This window comes from Oncorhynchus keta, chromosome 22, assembly GCF_023373465.1.
Source record: "Oncorhynchus keta strain PuntledgeMale-10-30-2019 chromosome 22, Oket_V2, whole genome shotgun sequence".
Taxonomy (NCBI): Eukaryota; Metazoa; Chordata; class Actinopteri; order Salmoniformes; family Salmonidae; genus Oncorhynchus; species Oncorhynchus keta.
Window position 1 is genome coordinate 24,324,284 of NC_068442.1, and position 17,122 is coordinate 24,341,405.

General features: G+C 43.6%; 1 protein-coding gene across 7 annotated transcripts in view; it reads left to right on the top strand.

The window, feature by feature from the left end:
- Positions 1–17,122, top strand: part of LOC118401217 (S phase cyclin A-associated protein in the endoplasmic reticulum-like) — a 101,646-nt gene that overhangs the window by 1,153 nt on the left and 83,371 nt on the right. For 4 of the 7 annotated variants that reach the window (XM_035798537.2, XM_035798534.2, XM_035798535.2 and 1 more), the window contains exons 2-4: positions 2,557–2,674; positions 7,052–7,128; positions 7,337–7,534. In XM_035798537.2, the coding sequence (XP_035654430.1) occupies positions 2,557–2,674; positions 7,052–7,128; positions 7,337–7,534 (393 nt within the window). Of the gene's footprint in view, positions 1–509; positions 668–2,556; positions 2,675–7,051; positions 7,129–7,336; positions 7,535–17,122 lie in introns of those variants that run through there. The other 3 variants (XM_035798536.2, XM_035798539.2, XM_035798540.1) reach the window with 2 other exon arrangements.

The window sequence follows — 17,122 nt, forward strand, 5'->3', positions numbered from 1 at the left end:
ACTGGCAGCGGAGGACAGGGTCTGAGAGGCAGGCCTACTGTGTGCGCACATTTAAAGTTTTAATTTTAAAGTCACATGCCCAAGTACAGTGAAATGCCTGTCTTGCAAACTCAACCCAATAATACAATAATCAATAACAATGCATTACTAGAAAAAAATGTGAGAAATAAGAAATATTAACTACACAATTAAGTAATCATACTATATACAGGAAATATTTTAGTCAGTTCCAATACCACATGACTGCGCAGTGCTGTGGCAGAGGGAGTGAAAGGGGGCTGCGGTATGACTGAAGAGGAGAGACGCTGTAAACGGATAGCAGAGCAGAGAGGAGAGCCGGCAAGCAGAAAGGTAGCAGTGGTCGGCAGCAGGGGTGGTTGGCTACTAGCTCAGCACTGACTAGACAGATCAGACTGGGGTGACTGGACCGTCAGCCCGCTAAGCACCCGGCTCGCTCAATCACAATTGGAGTAGTTGACACAGCTGGGCAAGTTGCTATAGCAGTTCTAGCTACATACAGTCTATTTTGGTCCTGCTGTCGATTCACTGTCACCTTGCACAAGTGGCAATGCTGTCGAGGAGAAACAGGTTGGCTGAAGTTGGCTACAAAAGTATGTCAGGGGCGGATAAGGACGAGGAACCTGCTTACAGACTCTACTTCTATTCTGTATGTATCTTCTCATCTCTGTCTCTCTTCTCACTCCCACTTGCTGCATGTGTCTGTAGACCTGCTTTTAGAATGAAAACCCTACACCTGCTCCTCAGGACCGGCCCTTTCCTGTGCATATGTAGAGGCTCAGTTTATAAACCAGTTAGCATAACACATGCGCCAAAAAACAACCTGCACCGTCTTAGTTAAAGGTTAAATAAATAAAATAGCCAAAAATAACATTCCATAGCGAAGGCCAATTGGCAGCAGCTGATTAAGTGGATCAGGAAAGCCTTTCTGTAAGCATTGCCAGCCTCAGGCAGTACAGTATATTCACTGCTGTGATGGTAATCTAGCTTGCTATTTATTAATTTTCAGTGGGGTTTGGCTACTCTGTTTGATGTGCAGCCTCAGTGATGTTGGCGTTTGATCCTATTGTCCTTATGCTCTTCTATAGTAATAGAATGGAGCTTATGTAAAGGATATTTTTTTGCTCACTAAAAGTAGGTCAGTTGTGAATATTCCAGAAGGACATGAAATGGTAGCAGACCAGGACACTGCTTGCTGTTTATGCATGTGTAAAACTTAATGAGTCATATGAGCATGTAGCCTGTTCTGTCAGCATGCTAGGATACTATAGTGTGGGAGTTCCACACCGAAGAGATACCATGGGCTTGATTGAAACATAGAAGTACCTCCTGTATTGTCAGACACTTAATTTGGTAGATAAACGGTAATGTTAGTGTTGTTCTAATGAGTTTATTTGAAAGGTGTCATGGAAGTCATTATTTTGTTCTAGTCTTTGTGAATGGCAGTGACATAAAACAATCTCTCATGACATGACTCGGTTGCTATTGCGGACAGAATGCAGAGAACCTTGAGTCTGGTTCAGGTCCCGATTTTGATATGCAAGTCCAAATTTAGGTAGTAGTTTTTATAGTCTAATTGGGTTACCAGTAGATTTAACTTTGTTATCCACCGGGAGATTATTTTGCATTTAAACTCGAAATCGTGTCGCTGTCAATCAATTATATTCTGTATGTGGAAAATATGCAAAATCTTTAAATGCGTGGAATGAAGTGCACAACAATACAGTATGATAATGTCACAATCATATTCATGTATTTTGTGCTTATAGAAAAAGTAAACCTAGATGCCAGGCTTTCTCAATAGTTGGAAATGGCAGTCTTTCATTGGCATTGCAAAGTGGGACTCAGTGCTTATAGAGCGTAAATCAGACTTTCTCTTGGCATTCATGTATGGGATCCTATCTAGACCATGCTGTGATGTGCCTGCTTGTCTGTCTATGCATATGTGTTTGTGTGTGTTCGTGCACATGTGCGTTGGTGTGTGAGTGTGTGAGGAAGAGGTAAAGAGCGGAGCGAGCAAGAGATTTTGGCATCCACTCAACTTGCATGACTAACTCAATGTCACATGAGGTGCCCAGGGAGAGGCCAGAGCCCAGGGTTCAGAGATGTCTTTATTATAGCACAGTACTCTGCATTTATTTATGACAAAGCATTTGATTCCCCCATGTTAATTAAACCCATACCTATGTGTCTATGTCCTGTTACCAAGCACCATACCATCACACGCAGGTGTGAAGAGCCATGTTGTCTTGTGCTGTTCAAAACATCACATGCTTTATATGACCTGTGTGGCAGGTCTCCTTGGCCATAAAACACTTGTGTACATTCTCTAGTGTAGCCTAGCCTACAGTATATGTAGGGAAACTATCCTGCATAGTAATGTACTATTAATCTACTGTTCTGTACAAAGCACCAGTTTTCATCCACAGCATGTTGTCAATGTTATGAACTCATCCATCGAGTCCTACAGCTGGGTTATATGTCTTCATGTTTTTTGATATTTGGTACCATTTGATGTGGTCCCCATTTTGTCTGCAGGCATCCTTTCGGCGGTCAAACAGCCATGACAAGGTGAGGAAGATTGTGGCAGAAGAGGGCCGTGCTGCGAGAAATCTCATTGCCTGGAGTGTTCCTCTGGAGAACAAAGAGGAGGAAGGTCAGTAAAAATGCACACACACATGCTCAACTGGGCCTGATAATACTGTATGTATCAGTCTGATGTAAAAGGAATGACTGTTTTTATGTTTACAGATGTAAAAAAAATAATAATAATATTTCACCTTTATTTAACCAGGTAGGCTAGTTGAGAACAAGTTCTCATTTTCAACTGCGACCTGGCCAAGATAAAGCATAGCAGTGTGAACAGACAACACAGAGTTACACATGGAGTAAACAATTAACAATGTGTGCAAAAGGAGGTAGGCGAATAATTACAATTTTGAAGATTAACACTGGAGTGATAAATGATCAGATGGTCATGTACAGGTAGAGATATTGGTGTGCAAAAGAGCAGAAAAGTAAATAAATAAAAACAGTATGGGGATGAGGTAGGTGAAAATGGGTGGGCTATTTACCAATAGACTATGTACAGCTGCAGCGATCGGTTAGCTGCTCAGATAGCTGATGTTTGAAGTTGGTGAGGAGATAAAAGTCTCCAACTTCAGCGATTTTTGCAATTCGTTCCAGTCACAGGCAGCAGAGTACTGGAACGAAAGGCGGCCAAATGAGGTGTTGGCTTTAGGGATGATCAGTGAGATACACCTGCTGGAGCGCGTGCTACGGATGGGTGTTGCCATCGTGACCAGTGAACTGAGATAAGGCGGAGCTTTACCTAGCATGGACTTGTAGATGACCTGGAGCCAGTGGGTCTGGCGACGAATATGTAGCGAGGGCCAGCCGGCTAGAGCATACAAGTCGCAGTGGTGGGTGGTATAAGGTGCTTTAGTGACAAAACGGATGGCACTGTGATAAACTGCATCCAGTTTGCTGAGTAGAGGATTGGAAGCCATTTTGTAGATGACATCGCCGAAGTCGAGGATCGGTAGGATAGTCAGTTTTACTAGGGTAAACTTGGCGGTGTGAGTGAAGGAGACTTTGTTGCGGAATAGAAAGCTGACTCTTGATTTGATTTTCGATTGGAGATGTTTGATATGAGTCTGGAAGGAGAGTTTGCAGTCTAGCCAGACACCTAGGTACTTATAGATGTCCACATATTCAAGGTCGGAACCATCCAGGGTGGTGATGCTAGTCGGGCATGCGGGTGCAGGCAGCGATTGGTTGAAAAGCATGCATTTGGTTTTACTAGTGTTTAGGAGCAGTTGGAGGCCACGGAAGGAGTGTTGTATGGCATTGAAGCTCGTTTGGAGGTTAGATAACACAGTGTCCAATGACGGGCTGGAAGTATATAGAATGGTGTCGTCTGCGTAGAGGTGGATCAGGGAATCGCCCGCAGCAAGAGCAACATCATTGATATATACAGAGAAAAGAGTCGGCCCGATAATTGAACCCTGTGGCACCCCCATAGAGACTGCCAGAGGACCGGACAGCATGCCCTCCGATTTGACACACTGAACTCTGTCTGCAAAGTAATTGGTGAACCAGGCAAGGCAGTCATTAGAAAAACTGAGGCTACTGAGTCTGCCGATAAGAATATGGTGATTGACAGAGTCGAAAGCCTTGGCAAGGTCGATGAAGACGGCTGCACAGTACTGTCTTTTATCGATGGCGGGTATGATATCGTTTAGTACCTTTCGATAATCATGGATTTATCGGTGGTGACCGTGTTACCTAGCCTCAGTGCAGTGGGCAGCTGGGAGGAGGTGCTCTTGTTCTCCATGGACTTCACAGTGTCCCAGAACTTTTTGGAGTTGGAGCTACAGGATGCAAACTTCTGCCTGAAGAAGCTGGCCTTAGCTTTCCTGACTGACTGCGTGTATTGGTTCCTGAATTCCCTGAACAGTTGTATATCGCGGGGACTATTTGATGCTATTGCAGTCCGCCACAGGATGTTTTTGTGCTGGTCGAGGGCAGTCAGGTCTGGAGTGAACCAAGGGCTGTATCTGTTCTTAGTTCTGCATTTTTTGAACGGAGCATGCTTATCTAAAATGGTGAGGAAGTTACTTTTAAAGAATGACCAGGCATCCTCAACTGACGGGATGAGGTCAATGTCCTTCCAGGATAACCGGGCCAGGTCGATTAGAAAGGCCTGCTCACAGAAGTGTTTTAGGGAGCGTTTGACAGTGATGAGGGGTGGTCGTTTGACTGCGGCTCCGTAGCGGATACAGGCAATGAGGCAGTGATCGCTGAGATCCTGGTTGAAGACAGCGGAGGTGTATTTGGAGGGCCAGTTGGTCAGGATGACGTCTATGAGGGTTCCCTTGTTTACAGAGTTAGGGTTGTACCTGGTAGGTTCCTTGATGGTTTGTGTGAGATTGAGGGCATCTAGCTTAGATTGTAGGACTGCCGGGGTGTTAAGCATATCCCAGTTTAGGTCACCTAACAGAACAAACTCTGAAGCTAGATGGGGGGCGATCAATTCACAAATGGTGTCCAGGGCACAGCTGGGAGCTGAGGGGGGTCGGTAGCAGGCGGCAACAGTGAGAGACTTATTTCTGGAGAGAGTAATTTTCAAAATTAGTAGTTCGAACTGTTTGGGTATGGACCTGGAAAGTATGACAGCCTGCAAAGTAATATCTCTGCAGTAGACTGCAGCTCCTCCCCCTTTGGCAGTTCTATCTTGACGGAAGATGTTATAGTTTGGTATGGAAATCTCTGAATTTTTGGTGGCCTTCCTGAGCCAGGATTCAGACACGGCAAGGACATCAGGGTTAGCAGAGTGTGCTAAAGCAGTGAGTAAAACAAACTTAGGAAGGAGGCTTCTGATGTTGACATGCATGAAACCAAGGCTTTTTCGATCACAGAAGTCAACAAATGAGGGTGTCTGGGGACATGCAGGGCCTGGGTTTACCTCCACATCACCCGTGGAACAGAGAAGGAGTAGTATGAGGGTGCGGCTAAAGGCTATCGAAACTGGTCGCCTAGAGCGTTGGGGACAGAGAATAAGAGGAGCAGGTTTCTGGGCATGGTAGAATATATTCAGGGCATAATGCGCAGACAGGGGTATGGTGGGGTGCGGGTACAGCGGAGGTAAGCCCAGGCACTGGGTGATGATGAGAGAGGTTGTATCTCTGGACATGCTGGTTGTAATGGGTGAGGTCACCGCATGTGTGGGAGGTGGGACAAAGGAGGTATCAGGGGTATGAAGAGTGGAACTAGGGGCTCCATTGTGAACTAAAACAATGATAACTAACCTGAACAACAGTATACAAGGCATATTGACATTTGAGAGAGACATACAGCGAGGCATACAGTAATCACAGGTGTTGAATTGGGAAAGCTAGCTAAAACAGTAGGTGAGACAACAACAGCTAATCAGCTAGCACAACAACAGCAGGTAAAATGGCGTTGACTAGGCAACGGGGCCGACAGATAAAACAAACAAGCAGAATGGAGTACCGTGATTAATGGACAGTCCAGCGTGCATCAGCTATGTAGCCAAGAGATGCGCGTTTCTTTGAAGTAGATTCCATTATGTTTTTCACCAGATACATTTGTGTTGTCTTGCTGGGTATATAATTGATTAGATGGGCAAACCAATGTTCACCTCCAGTGGCAGGTGCTGATATTGACTTAGTGCATGAATCAAGCCCTTTGTCTATTTGGAACAAAGGAATCAATTAACTTAGGCACAGCAAAGGGCATTGTGGTGGGGAAAGATCACGTGAGTCCAGACTCTTGGCTGTAATACAATATCTCCCTTAACAAAATGACAGCCTTTGATTCATCTCTGTTATTCTATGCATTGGCCTTCATATATTTCCCTTCCCTGAGACGACTGAATTCAAAACAGGTGTCAAGGTGATGTGTCATTTCACTGGTCCCTCGTCAGATTTAAAAGATCAATATAACTCTGATTTAATGAGCTTCACACCCTCTAGTAATGAAGGAATGTGTAATGGGTTGACAGAAAGTCAGTTTGCTAGCTTTTAAACATGATTGATCATGATTAGGAACACACAACAATTAACCCAGTTCATCCTTTTATTGAACACTGGTGGAATATTTCATAACTGTCTGGATGGGTTCTGCAATGGGTAACTGGACAACAAACCAGAAAGATGTTATTGGTATCACAGATTGAACCTGCTCATGCACACAGCCATGTGGTCATTGTATCAGGGTTGTTTCCCCACAGTATTTGGGAATGCTACCTACTGACAATGTTGTGCAGAGAACAGCGTGAGAAAGGAGGGAGAGAGTGCGTTCTCTTCTCTCTTGCAAGGTTTTGGGTCAGTCTGTATTGTGTGTGTGCAGTTCTGTACTTTTATGTTTTGTTACTCCCACAGGCCATATTCCATCTTTGGCAAAACAAAGGGTGACCAGATCAATGTAAAAGCTTTTTTGTGGGTTTTTTAGGACTAATAGTTTGTTTTTCTGGAAATTAAATGTATTTTCTATTTTTTATATTTCACAGGGAAGTCCAAGACTCATACAAATGCCAATTTGAGGAATCAGAGAATTAACTCTGGACTGCATAGGAATAAGAAACAGGTGTGCATATTGTCATATTTTAATATTAGCTTACATACTTATTCTAATTTTGCCTCATTTATGAATCAATAAAACCTAAAGATGGATGAAATATTTTGCTCACTGCTAGTTAAGCACATGTACCACTAGAGAGTATTGTAGACCTAGCAAAATCCTATTTTTTTTGCCTCAACATTATGCTTTGTCTCCTCTTCGGCTGTCTCTACAGAATACAGGGCTGGAAAACAAGAGCACAGCCGGGGCCTTGCTTGACAAGGGAGCAGAGAAGAGTCCCACCAAAGCCAGGCAGCCGCGCAAGGTGGACCTGCGAGCACGATACTGGGCCTTCCTCTTCGACAACCTGCGGCGGGCAGTGGATGAGATCTATGTCACCTGTGAATCTGATCAGAGTGTGGTGGAGTGTAAGGTAGGGCTCTGGACCTTAACCAAAACCTAAACACCCCTACCTTAACAGGGTCCTCAACAACAAAAATAGGAACAACTGGAGGCATTGCAGAGCACCACACTTCATCAACACTAGAGGGAGATATTGAGTTGTTAACGGGGTTCTCCTTCTGCTCTCTCACATTCCACTTGTTCTCTGGTTAGTGTCAGAGGGCCTTTGAAGGCTTGCTAGTGAGAGAATTATCACAGGGCACTCTCCTGGGTTTGGCTGGAGGGAGTGGATATTAATGACATGGTATAAACAATGTGGGTGTGTGCTGTGTGGTGTAACGGCTGTGCTAGTGGGCTTGGAATGGGGGCCGGCCGGCCTACTAAGTGGAACGATGCCTGAGTCTCTGTTTAGGCCAACTATGAATGTGAATTTCTATGTACTCCGCTACTGATGACACACTAAGTATATTGGGATTTTGATAATACACAGTAATGCTTTTGTTTACTAGGCAGAGCCTGTGGTATAATCCTACTTCAGGGCTGGCCTGCCATGTTGATCTTGGTATACACTGCTCTGCTGTATCGATCAGTCTGCCATGCAGCATGATGCTGAGCATGGTTGTGGTGACCGCGTGTGGTCAGTGCTGGAACACACTGCCCCTGCCTGTGGTCTCCATGCTGACAGTGAGGCTGTGTGAGATGTAGTCTGGCTGTTGTGTGTTCCCACCCCAGTGAAGTCTAATGAGCTGGGCTCATATACCCCCTGTCCCCGTCAGTCCCACCCACCCAGCCAGCCTCAGCCTGGCCCTAATGGACTGACTGACTCTGATAAATGATAGAATTAGCTGGAGGAGAAGCAGAGTGCTCTGATTCCACCCGGCCACAATCCCCTGGAGCAGTGTAAATCTGCACTTTGCTCTCTCACTCAAACATAAACCACCCCTCTGCGCTCTGCCACACACAGACACGCATCTCTGGCCTGGCATCACTTTGTACTCAGGCCTATAGATTAGATTTGATTTTAAACCGGGGGGAGGGGTTTTCTAATCTAACATATGGATTTGTTTTAAAATGGTCATACAAAGGATTATTTTGCTATTTGATTTGAATTTTAGGACCCCTTAAAACAAATATATAAAACATTAAATTAAAGAGTTTGTTTTAAAGTGAGATATAAGAAAGATCAGGAAACAATTTCTTTAAATGTATTTAACCCCTTATTTTAGGCACTGAACTACTTTCATATAGAGTGCATTCGGGAAGTATTCAGACCCCTTGACTTTTCCCACAAATTAAATATTGCATTTACATAAGTATTCAGACCTTTTGCTCAGTACTTTGTTGAAGCACCTTTTGGCAGCGATTAGAGTCTCGACTCTTGGGGTATGATGCTACAAGTTTGGCACGCCTGTATTTGGGGAGTTTTTCAGGTTTCTCCAGAGATGATTGATTCTGACTAGTCTCCCAGTCCCTGCTGCTGAAACACATCCCCACAGCATGATGCTGCCACCACCATGCTTCACCTTAGGGATGGTGCCAGGTTTTCTCTAGACGTGACACTTGGCATTCAGGCCAAAGAGTTCAATCTTGTTTTCATCAGACCTGAGAATCTTGTTTCTCATGGTCAGAGTCCTATAGGTGCCCTTTGGCAAACTCTGAGTGGGCTGTCTTTCGCCCTGCCCCTGAGAAAGGCAGTTAAACCCACTGTTCACCGGGCGCCGAAGACGTGGATGTCGATTAAGGCAGCAATCCGCACCTCTCTGATTCAGTGGGGTTAGGTTAATTGCAGAAGACACATTTCAGTTGTACAACTGGTTTCCATCTAGCCACTCTACCATAAAGGCCAGATTGGTGGAGGGCTGCAGAGATGGTTGTCCTTTTGGAAGGTTCTCCCATTTCCACAGAGGAACTCTGGAGCTCTGTCAGAGTGACCATCGGGTTCTTTGTCACCTCACTGACCAAGGCCCTTCTCCCCCGATTGCTTAGTTTGGCCGGGTGGCCAGCTCAAACTTCTTCCATTTAAGAATAATGGAAGTCATTGTGTTCTTGTGGAACTTTAATGCTGCAGAAATGTGTTGGTAGACTACCCCAGATCTGTGACTCGACACAATGATGTCTCGGAGCTCTACGGACAATGCCTGCAACCTCATTGCTTGGATTTTGTTCTGACATGCACTGTCAACTGGGTCCTTATATAGACAGCTGTGTGCCTTTCCAAATCATGTCCAATCAATTGAATTTAACACAGGTGGACTCCAAGTTGTAGAAACATCTCAAGAAGGATCAATGGACAATAGGATGCACCTGAGCTCAACTTTGAGTCTCATTGCAAAGGTTTTGAATACTTAGGTAAATAATACTTTCCGAATGCAGCGTATACTTACATTAATTTTTAAACTTGCACTGGGGTACCTTCAGACAAGTCTAGTGAGGCTTGTGGGCGTCCAACATGTAAGTGTTCGTGAGAGACTCGCCTTTCCATAATGGGGTCATTAGTTTGTAGCCCAAACTGTTCTAATGCTACAGACAGAAGTTGGCAGATCGGCTGTACTGACTTCATATGAGTCTTGTGGGGTTCTTAGAGCAAAACAACCGACATGTTCGTGAGAGTCTCATCTTCCATATAGGAGTAATAAATAGTATGTAGGCCAAACCATTTTTGTGAGATGACAGATTTTCGGGATGTCTCAGTCTGACAAACACAGCTGTAGCTCTGTCACCTACCACTGCAGATGCGGAAGGGCGACATCGTTGGATGTGCTGGATTGAGACTCAGCCCAGATATCTTTAGTTTAAAGAGACATTTTTACATTTCTGCAGGGAGTGTTAAGAACTGTGAGATTTCAATAGTGTACTTGTGTTTTTTGAATGAGACTAACAGACCAACAGAGACCATTCAGCACTTTCATCAACACTGGTTCATCTTTTGTGGATCCCCCCCCAGCCAGTAGAGCCTGCCGCAATCTGATTCATGCTTGTAAATTAGTAATGTTCACATCACTTGAACCCACATCCCCCAGGTCTAATTGGTTCTTATCAACCATTTGTTCTGTCCGGTCCCTGATTTATGACACATCATACTACACTACAGTGCAGGGGAGGAGGCTCTGAGTTCTCTTGAATGGAGAGCTACTGTAGAAGGCATCTACTGCATCATAAAGTATGACATTGGAGAATCTTCAAGGCAAAAACAGACATAATTGACACACAATATATTGTTAGAAACTAAAAGTGAAATTTAATTGGCTTTCACTCATCTAAACGTTTTAATTGAATTGTTACCAGAATGACCACATTTTTACTGCTCACCAGGCTTCATTTGACCTCTATCTAGTGGGTTTAGATCTTTATGCAGTCCTCAGGAAATCTTAAGTATTTCTATTTAGGGGAGTAGTATTTGTGGGTAAGTGTTTTTAGTTTGTCATGAATGTAGTTTTTTTGCCTCCTTTCAGCTGTGGTCCTTTCAAAATCAAATGAAGTCTGCAGCAGCGGAGGGCCTGGCTGAGGCTGTTAACTAACTAATCAGCAGGCCTGCTGCTGGACATATCTTTCACTGGCCTGACTTGTCTATTAACTAAAAGCACTGTGAAGCTTTAGTCTCAATTACCACTCCCTCCACACTCTCCATCAATCACCAACGTCTGTTTCACTAGAGCTCTGCCTGGGCTGATTTCTGAGCAGGCAACAGACAGGCTCTAGCAGGGTTCGATACTGCAACCAAACAGTCACATATTTAATTGTTCACTGTTTACTAGGTCACAGTTCTTGGTTCACTATTCTTTTTAAAAATTCAAACCGTAATGTGCAATTGACCAAAAATCGGAAGAGGCAACAACAGCACTGGAATGCCCCTGTCTGTGTGTGTCAGGGCTCGGCATAGCCTATAGGAGAGGTTTTGGAAACCCTATGGGCCAGTCCATCATAACCGTCAGTGGCCCACTTGGGCCCGTGAAAAAAAAAAATAGGGTAATAATGCTATACACTGAACAAAAATATAAATGCAACATGTAAAGTGTTGGTCCCATGTTTCATGAGCTAAAATCAAAGGCTCAGAAATGTTCTGTATGCACAAAAAGCTTATTCCTCTCATTTTATGCACAAATTAGTTTACATCCCTGTTAGTGAGCATTTCTCCTTTGCCAACATAATCCATCCACCTGACAGGTGTAGCATCTCAAGAAGGTGATTAAACAGCATGATCATTACACAGGTGCACCTTGTGCTGAGGACAATAAAAGGCCACTCTAAAATGTGCAGTTTTGTCACACAACACAATGCCACAGATGTTTCAAGTTGAGGGAATGTGCAATTGGAATGCTGACTGCAGGAATGTCCACCAGAGCAGATGACAGTGTTAATTTCTCTACTGTCGTTTTTGAGATTTTGGCAAGTATGTCCAACCGGCTTCAGAACCACAGACGACATGTCCAGGACTTCCAGTTTCTTCACCTGAGGGATCATCTGAGACCAGCCACCTGAAACTGTGGGTTTGCAAAACCAAATAATTTCTGCACAAACAGTCTCAGGGAAGCTCATCTGGGTGCTCGGTGTCCTCACCAGGGTCTTGACCTGACTGCAGTTTGGCGTCATAACTGACTTCAGTGGGAAAATGTTCACCTTCGATGGCCAATGGCACGCTGGAGAAGTGTGCTCTTCACGGATGAATCCCGGTTTCAACTGTTCCGGGCGTTGTGTGGATGAGCGTTTTGCTGATGTCAATGCTGTGAACAGAGTGCCCGTGGTGGCGGTGGGGGTATGGCAAGGCATAAACTACAGACAACAAACACAATTGCGTTTTTATAGATGTCAGTTTGAAGGCACTGAGATACCGTGACAAGATCCTGAGGCCCATTGTCGTGCCGTTCATCTGCTGGCATCACCTTATGTTTTAGCATGATAATGCACGGCTCCATGTCGCAAGGATCTGTACACAATTCCTGGAAGCTGAAGCACTCCCAGTTCTTCCATGGCCTGCATACTCACCTGACATGTGACCCATTAAGCATGTTTGGGATGCTCTGGATCGACATGTACAACAGCCAATAGAGGGAGGAGGTCAGAGACCTGGCCGGGTGGTGCCAGAATAACCACCTATCCCTCAACGTAACCAAGACCAAGGAGATGATTGTGGACTACAGGAAAAGGTCGGAGCACACCCCCATTCTCATTGACGGGGCTGTAGTGGAGCAGGTTGAGAGCTTCAAGTTCCTTGGTGTCCACATCAACAACAAACTAGAATGGTCCAAACACACCAAGACAGTCGTGAAGAGGGCACGACAAAGCCTATTCCCCCTCAGGAAACTAAAAAGATTTGGCATGGGTCCTGAGATCCTCAAAAGGTTCTACAGCTGCAACGTCAAGAGCAAGGTTGCATCACTGCATGGTACGGCAATTGCTCAACCTCTGACTGCAAGGCACTACAGAGGGTAGTGCGTACGGCCCAGTACGTCACTGGGGCTAAGCTGCCTGCCATCCAGGACGTCTACACCAGGCGGTGTCAGAGGAAGGCCCTAAGAATTGCCATGGACCCCAGCCACTCCAGTCATAGACTGTTCTCTCTAGGTTGTGGACAGGTCTTTTATACTTATAACAAGTTCAAACAGGTGCCATTAATACAGGTAACGAGTGGAGGACAGAGGAGCCTCTTAAATAAGAAGTTACAGGTCCGTGAGAGCCAGAAATATTGCTTGTTTGTAGGTGACCAAATACTTATTTTCCACCATAATTTGCAAATAAATTGATTAAAAATCCTACAATATGATTTTCTGGATTTTTTCCCCCTCATTTTGTCTGTCATAGTTGAAGTGTACCTATGATGAAAATTACAGGCCTCGTCTTTTTAAGTGGGAGAACTTGCACAATTGGTGGCTGACTAAATACTATTTTGCCCCACTGTATATACATAGTCACTTTAACTATACATTCATGTACATACTACCTCAATTGGGCCAACCAACCAGTGCTCCCGCACATTGGCTAACCGGGCGATCTGTATTGTCCCACCACCTGCCAACTCCTCTTTTACGCTACTGCTACTCTCTGTTCATCATATGCATAGTCACTTTAACCATATATACATGTACATAGTACTACCTCAATCAGCCTGACTAACCGATGTCTGTTTGTAACCTCGCTACGTTTTTAGCCTCGCTACTGTATATAGCCTGTCTTTTTACTGTTTTATTTATTTTCTTACCTATTGTTCACCTAATACCCTATTTTTCACTATTGGTTAGAGCTTGTAAGTAAGCATTTCACTGTAAGGCCTGTTGTATTTGGCGCACATGACAAATAAACTTTGATTTGAAACATCAGCTCATTGGTGGTTGTGAGATGCCGATCGGCAAGCTCCCGCTGAAACGTGCCCGATGCCAAATACCGGAGGGTGGGTAGCACTTGGATGTGCACCGGAATGTCATTAGTAGTTTGCCTTTCTAAAATAGGTTTTAAATCATTGCAAAAATCCTGTTACATTGGTTTTGGAAAACGATATCTGATAATGTAAAAAAAGTCCCACCTGTCTCTAAAATGCGCTGTCTGCTAAGTGCAGCATGCGCCAAATCTTCCAACAGAACAAGATCAGCCATCTCTCACTCGTTTTCCCGTAACAAATGCGGTCAAATGATATGATCTAGCCTGTCAAGATACTGTATGTTGCATGAATTCAGAATGTAAATGCAATGAAATCGAAGAATGATTTAATTATTACTCTTTCACAATTTCACAAATTTTCAGCATGTATTTTCCTTACTCAGTAGGCTACGCTTGACAAGCAGTTCCCTTATTCCACCAGTTGGCATTGTGTATAAATAAGCATGGTCATGGCTGTGCGTACATTTTAACCACACTCTGAAGGGAAGGTTCATATTGATTGGCCCCTGGTATTTCAAAGGTCTTGGTTGAATATTTGTGATGTGCAATTCACTCATCATGGAATAGCCTGCCTTGAAAATCCTCGAGGCTCTTTGGTCCTTGAAAATTAATTGAAGTTATGGTAGCCAAATTAGAAGTTCTACTTCTCCGATTATAATTATTCATTTAGTAATTTAATTTCTGATCAGTTATGAGAGATGCAGCCTAGGTGCTTTCGTTTGGCACAACACCATTCAACGGAGGAAAACAATCTGTAAAACCACATGCAGTTATTATCAAATAAAATGTATTTATATCGCCCTTCGTACATCAGCTGATATCTCAAAGTGCTGTACAGAAACCCAGCCTAAAACCCCAAACAGACAATGCAGGTGTTGAAGCATGTTGGCTTCCCTAGAAAGGCCAAAACCAAGGAAGAAACCTAGAGGCACCAGGCTATGAGGGGTGGCCAGTCCTCTTCTGGCTATGCTGGGTGGAGATTATAACAGAACATGGCCAAGATGTTCAAATGTTCATAAATGACCAGCATGGTCAAAACATAATAATCACAGGCAGAACAGTTGAAACTGAAGCAGCAGCACGGTCAAGTGGACTGGGGACAGCAAGGAGTCATCATGCCAGGTAGTCCTGAGGCAGTCCTTGGGCTCAGGTCCTCCGAGAGAAAGTGAGAATTAGAGAGAGCATAGTTAAATTCACACAGGACACTGGATAATACAGGAGAAGTACTCCAGATATAACAAACTGACCCTAGCCCCCTGACACAAACTACTGCAGCATAAATACTGGAGGCTGAGACAGCAGGGGTCAGGAGACACTGTGAGCAAGACGAATGTTGTTCAACTTGATTTTCCTTGTAAAGAGTTTCATTGCATAGGAAACTGCTTTTTGGTCACTCTCTTTTTTGAAACATGATACAGTAACCACTAACTCTTGAACATCTCAAATGGTGAGACTGACTAGCTACCACATGGACAGACTTCATTAGTGTGTTTGTCTCGCATGCTGTCTATTTAGTCTGGCAATGGCCACATTATTCTGACATATTTTAAAATATAAAAATAATGTGAATGTCAATGCATAATGCAATTGGGTAGGCCTATTAAAAAGTGGTAAGGCATACATTAATGCTTACAGTCCCTGAAAATTTGAATTCAGTACTTGAAAAAGGCATTGACTTTGACTTTCCAATGTCTATATGAACCAGATCTAGGTTACTTGCTCAGACTGCAAATGAACGATAAAATCACCTACTATTGAAATTATGCAGCCTCGTTTGTTTTCCTGTCAGATCTTGACCCAGGACAGTATATTTTTCATTCTGGCAAATAGCTTTCTGTTGGCACTGGCCCAGTGTGCTGCCTGTTGTGTGCGGCAGCGCATAGGGTCTATATGTCTACCACGTTGTATAGCGGTTAGCATGCTAATGATAGAGTAACCATTTTCTATTAGACAGAAAGGCCATTTTTAAAAGATAACTAACTACAAAGTAGTCTATGCTTACCTGGCAGAATCATGATTATTTGCATCAATCCTGTGGCAATTTGTTTTGAAAACTCTATCACAAGTGCCCTACAGAAACACAGCTAGCCAAACAACTGACTGGCTTGTGCACACCTGAATTGAAGGGTAACTAACTATGCACACAAAAAATGCAACATTTCTCATATTTTTCAAAGACTTGAAATGGTCCCCTGATGTGGTTTAAGCATTGTTGTGGACTTTGAAAAACAACACAATTGGATGTTCTATTAAAAAGTGAGATTTTTGAGAGCAAAATCCTGTTACTGTGGTATCCTTTTGGTATGAAGTATATATATATTTTTAAACTGACCTCTACAGGATTTTTCAGAAAAGAACACATGGCACTTTAAAAACTGCAATAAATAATGTTGCATTTGTTATTTATTTATTATTATTTAAGTCTGTCTCCTTTCCTGTTACAGTAAATCTATCAAAATCAATGTAATAATGTTACCTATAATAATTTAAAGAAATGTGACTCATTATGTAGCCTACCAGTTTGACTGCTATAAGATTTTGTATTTCGATAGCTACCTTCAGAGGCTGGGAAATGAACAGTGGGTAGAGTTCTAGCTCCTAAACTCTGAGATTAGGTATCAGATGGACAATGAGGTGGCGTCACCAGACTCTTCATGTGCCAGTAGCAAGAAATGATTACAAGCCAATTCAATTTGTCTTGTCCCCTCTAGTAATGTCATTGGTAATTTCAGCCCCACCTCTTGTGGTGGATCAGTGGGGCAGGGAGAAGTATTTTACTGAGCTCCTTTTGTCCTCCCTTGTTCTGGGCTGAATAGCGGGCCTCCTACCTGTGTGTGCGGGTGAGATGAGCTCCACTCACTGGGCCTGGCCCAGATAACCATCCCTCTCTGTTTTATAGAGGGGGGTTACTGGAGCCCCAGTTTGCTGTTAGATTGGAGTTGGATAGAGCCTCTGAGATTCTCCCCAAATAGACACTACAAAGGGGGCAGAATATAACACATTAGATCTGGTAAAAGATAATATAAACTAAAGAACATGCATTTTCTATTTAAATCTGCTGAATGCAAGAGAGAGGATTCTAGATGTAATTTCGATTTTGTCCACAAGATGACAGCAGTGTGTGTGCTAAGCTTCAGACTGCTACAGTAAAGAATTACCTCACTACACAATATTTTTCATCAAGTCCGCCAGGAGTTTACCCAAATGTGCCAAATTGGTCAATTTATACATCAATATATAACTATAG